The sequence below is a fragment of the Mastomys coucha genome, unplaced genomic scaffold, assembly GCF_008632895.1.
Source record: "Mastomys coucha isolate ucsf_1 unplaced genomic scaffold, UCSF_Mcou_1 pScaffold6, whole genome shotgun sequence".
NCBI lineage: Eukaryota > Metazoa > Chordata > Mammalia > Rodentia > Muridae > Mastomys > Mastomys coucha.
This window is the reverse complement of record NW_022196912.1, coordinates 79,931,141-79,935,751: the sequence shown is the minus strand read 5'-3', so window position 1 is coordinate 79,935,751 and position 4,611 is coordinate 79,931,141. Positions and strand designations below refer to the sequence as shown.

The following is a 4,611-nucleotide window of genomic DNA, read 5'->3' as shown; positions in this document are numbered from 1 at the left end:
TGAGCTGTAAGCTTCTGGGTTCTTTCCGTAGCACACACCCTCCCCAGAGGCAGCCACAGAAACTGGAAGCTCACTGACTCACGAAGTAAAAAAAGAAAACGAGAGAATCAGAATTTTAGGATGAGATAAGACCTTAAAATGTATCTAGCCTAGCTCTTAGAAACCAGGGGAAAGAAACTAGACGAACACCTAAGGTCATGTAGCTAATTTCCTATAATTCAAGAATGGTAACTTGGGTCTACTCCTAGTTTGCAGTGATAAAGCCCATGAAATAAAAGAATAGGTCAGTATTAAAATTTGTTTTCACTTTAACATATATGAAAGTTAGAAAAATAGGACACCTGTCACACATGTACAGAAATAAGTCCTTTTATTTTAAACACTCCTCTTCTTCTGTAAGATGCATACAGTACTCGTAAGCCCAAGAATTCTGAGGAAAACTATACAAGACCTGGCACTATTTTTGAGAATTACACAACTGGGCAGCAAAATAACACCTTTATAAATGGACAGACATACACAAATTAAAAATTTAGTGTTTGCACACAAAAATGAAGTTACATTCAACACGTTTCTTGCACGTGCACTCAAATGTTTAATGTTTTCTAAGCTTTGGTCATCATGCTTCATTATAACTCTTAAATTTCACAATTGTGCAGATGATTAAACCCAAAAGTTTAGCAAATATATCATAGTAATACAGCAGCTATAGGAAGCTAATACTGCATAATCATATTAGCAGACTGATTGAAAAACATGTTATTCACAAACAGCACACAAAACTTATTTTGTGATAACAGTTAAATGACTTTTCTTCCACTTCATAAAACAAGACAGAGTAATGAGACATAACAGAACATGATTACATAATAAAAAGTATATTTTTAATTACAAATCTAATTGTACATATGGGGCAACAAATTGCAGTTTCTATAGAATAGTGCAAATGAGCAGGATTTTTCCCAAAAATATTTAAAATTTAGTTCATCCCAGGTGCCATGGATTTCCTATCAGTTTATATTTCATATTAGTTTATATTCATTATTTTAGGTTTTCATGTGATGGCTATAAGGACAGATCTGTACTCACAGGTAGGCTGCAAATAAACATAGCCCCTGACTTAATTTACTGGACATGAAATTCAGGCACTCAAAATAAAACGTAACTTTAAAAAGATTTCATCTGTCATCACGTAAACTGTTCACATAACTAGTTCATCAAAAACTCATAATTCACTTAAAAATGTTGCATCAAGTAATTCCTCCAAACTTTTTTTGATATGTGGTGGTTGAGATGCAGCCTGATTTAATAGACTCTGACCCATCTGTGAAAAAAGTGCTTTTGATAATTTAGCTGTGGCTGTTCGTATATTTCCACCAGCTGCAGGCAGGGAGCCACTATGTGTCATATTCCCTAAGAGGTGCCATAACACCACCAGCACTTTCTGTTCTGTGGCATGAGGCTTCCTTTGATAAAGCTCCATAACAATATCTGGAACAAAAAACATAAGCAACAGTCAGAGCTTCCCAAAGTAAATTCAAGGTCTGTTAAATAACAAGTATCCAAAATAGGGCCTTCTGCCCTGGGCTATTTTTCCTAAAATATTAGGCCTTAAAAACAAAACAAAACAAAAACAAGCAGGCAAAACTGGGAAATATTGGGATCGTCAGGTGTCAAGAGTGCCCTATATATGACAACAAGTTCAGGAAAAGAAATGCTAAAGATCTCAACATTTTCCAAATACAGGTAAATAGAGAGCTCAACTCATGGACCTTTCATCAAACAAAACACTAAGCCCTCCTTCATCCACATTGACTCTAATGCCTGTTTAACCCAGGACAGACTTCTTTCTCTTCCTTTCCTCTCTCCTCTTTAAACACTCCAGTGTTGGGCATCAAACCCAGATGTTTAGGAGTGGTAAGCAAGCAATCTATTATAGAACTACGACCTCAGTCCGAGAATTATTTTAAAGAATACTTTGGAGTAGATGTCCTAAAAAGTTCTTTTGTAGACTATTTAGGTTTTCATGTGATGGCAATTTATTTCTACTCTGTACAGCAGTTATATTGAATTGACAGCTATAATAAATTAAATGGAAATACCCATCAATTTATCCTCAATATCATTTGCAGGAAAATGAATATACCTGGAGATCATCATCATAAACACTGACATATGTTCAATGTATAGGATATACTTGTATAAAAATGTCTTTATATAAGCCCTATACTAAATACAATGAATAAAACTCAATAAAATTTCATATTAAAAGTATATTACTTTAGAAATTATTACTTCAGACCAGGCAGTGGTGACACCTGCTTTTAATTCCAGCACCAGAAGGCAGAAGCAGGTGGATGTCTATGAGTTCAATGACATCCTGGTCTACAGAGGAAGTTCCAGGACAACCAGGGCTACAAAGAAAAACCCTGACTCCAAAAGCAAAACAAAACAAAACAACAATAACAAAAAGAAAGGAAGGAAGGAAGGAAGAGAGAGAGAGAGAAAAGAAAGAGAAAAAGAGAGAAAGAGAGAGAGAAAGAAAAAAGAAAGAGGGAGAGAGAGAAAGAGAGGGAGAGAGAAAGAGAGAATTTATTACTTAAAGAAAGAAAGAAAGAAAGAGAGAAAGAGAAAGAAAGAAAGAATTTATTACTTAAAGCTCTTTTACCAGCAAGCTTTTCTGTCATATCTTGTTTTGCTTTTCCATTTAGAAACTGAGCTTTTGTACAGAATGGCTGTAGAAGCAAATAATTGTCTAAAATTAAAAAAAGAACAAGAATTATGTCTAAGAATGAGATCTCAATAATTCTGAATAACAGCAATAGAAGGAAAAAGAAACAATTTCAACACTGCAGATGTAATAACTTAAGAAGCCCACATACTTAATCCCTACTTATAGTTTTCTGTAACTGGTAAAGATGAAACAAGAATAGCCATAAGACATTAAAGAAGCTACCGCAGGGCGTCTGGACATCTTAGTTTCAAATGATGGTGGCTTTATTATAAAGCAAAAAAATTGTATTTTATGGAGAAGTAGTTTTTACATTTAATGATATTTTTAGGAAAGTATTTGTTGTTTTTTTTATTATAACTACATCATTTCTCCCTACACTTTCTCCTTCCAAACTCACATTTCAAAAGATTCACAAGAAGTTATAACTATAGTATTGACAAGCCTTTTGCATTGAAAGGTTACATCTCAAATAATTATAGGAAAATATCAAACCAGGTATTACGGTGCACTCTGGAGGCAGAGGCAGTTGGAGTTCAGGGCCAGCCTACTCCACAGAGTAAATTCCAGGCCAGCCAAAAAACCCTGTCTCGAGAGAAAAAAAAAAAGAGGTTCTTGCAACAATTAAGTTACAGAAGTCCAGTTTATTGACATGCATGGATCATTCTTTCAGAATGATTCTTAAAGCTTTATTACATTCTAATGCCCTGACACAATACCTATGTTATGTCAAAATCATGTAATATTTTATATTTAAATCTATAATCCATTTTAATCTCGTGAATGAGGTTAAAAAATAAACACTCAATGAAAAAGATAATCAATTTAAATATTCATCACTTAAATAATTTATGAAAAAGTTTCAGATACACTATTAAATGAAAAATATTACTTATTTCAACATATAAAAATACATGAGATCAAAAAGCATGATAGTTACATCAGAGTTCCCCGGCACCGAGCGACTGCCAAGGTCCACGTTTCTTCTTCAGCTCCAACTTTATCCCACCACTGTCACGCCGCGGCCAGCCGCCCAGCCCCCACTCCTGCGCACCCACCACCCTCAGCGGCCGCCCCCGCCCCGGCCGCTTGGGGCCGGCCGGGTCTTATGGCTCAGATGGCATCCACGGCCGCAGGCGTAGGGCATGTCATGGGTAGCGCCCTGACCACTGCCTTCAGTCGGGGAATCTCAGAGCCTGCCCAGCCCGCCGTCCAGCAGGCCCCTGCCCATTCTGCCTCTCACCCTCTGCAGATGGGGCCCTGCTCCTATGAGATCAAACAGTTCCTGGACTGCTCCACCACTTAGAGCGACCTCACCCTGTGTGAGGGCTTCAGCGAGGCCCTCAAACAGTGTAAGTACAATCACGGTCTGAGCTCCCTGCCCTGAAGAGGCTTGCTCACTGCCTGACCCCTCGCCGACAGCCTGATGGAAAGGAGATGGTCCTTGTGACCCGGAGGAAGGACAATTCTCACCCCACAGACTCATAAATGTTCAATAAAAAGAGTTAACTTTAGACCACACACAAAAAAAAGAAAGTTACATCAAAAAATTTTGAGTATCAATTTAGTATTCCTTACCTACATGTTGACTAAGTGCATGAACAACATTTGTGGCTGCAGCATAGATGCCTGGATTCTTGGAATTCAGGTTGTTATCCACAATTGCGGGAATCAGCATATTGATTATAGGAGACAAGTTGTCTCTAAGTAAAGGAATCATTTTATGCATTGTTTCTAGAGCTACCAGATTCACTTTGCTGTTAGAATCATGAAGTCGAGACTTAAAAGCATCAAATATCTGGAAATAAATTGGAAAATTAAAGTATAACAATGTTTATCCTATTGTATTATCCTTTTGCCATTTCATTTCTTTTTTTTTT

General features: G+C 36.9%; 1 protein-coding gene and 1 pseudogene across 2 annotated transcripts in view; one reads left to right on the top strand and one right to left on the bottom strand.

Moving 5' to 3' along the window:
• Positions 1 to 353: 353 nt before the first annotated feature.
• Positions 354 to 4,611, bottom strand: part of Togaram1 (TOG array regulator of axonemal microtubules 1) — a 59,795-nt gene continuing 55,537 nt past the window's right edge. For both annotated transcript variants that reach the window (XM_031357518.1, XM_031357519.1), the window contains 3 exons: positions 4,310 to 4,529; positions 2,669 to 2,755; positions 354 to 1,491 (listed from right to left, as the gene is read on the bottom strand). In XM_031357518.1, the coding sequence (XP_031213378.1) occupies positions 1,226 to 1,491; positions 2,669 to 2,755; positions 4,310 to 4,529 (573 nt within the window). In that variant the 3' untranslated portion in view covers positions 354 to 1,225. The remainder of the gene's footprint in view (positions 1,492 to 2,668; positions 2,756 to 4,309; positions 4,530 to 4,611) is intronic.
• On the top strand, positions 3,717 to 4,118 carry LOC116080871 (annotated as a pseudogene).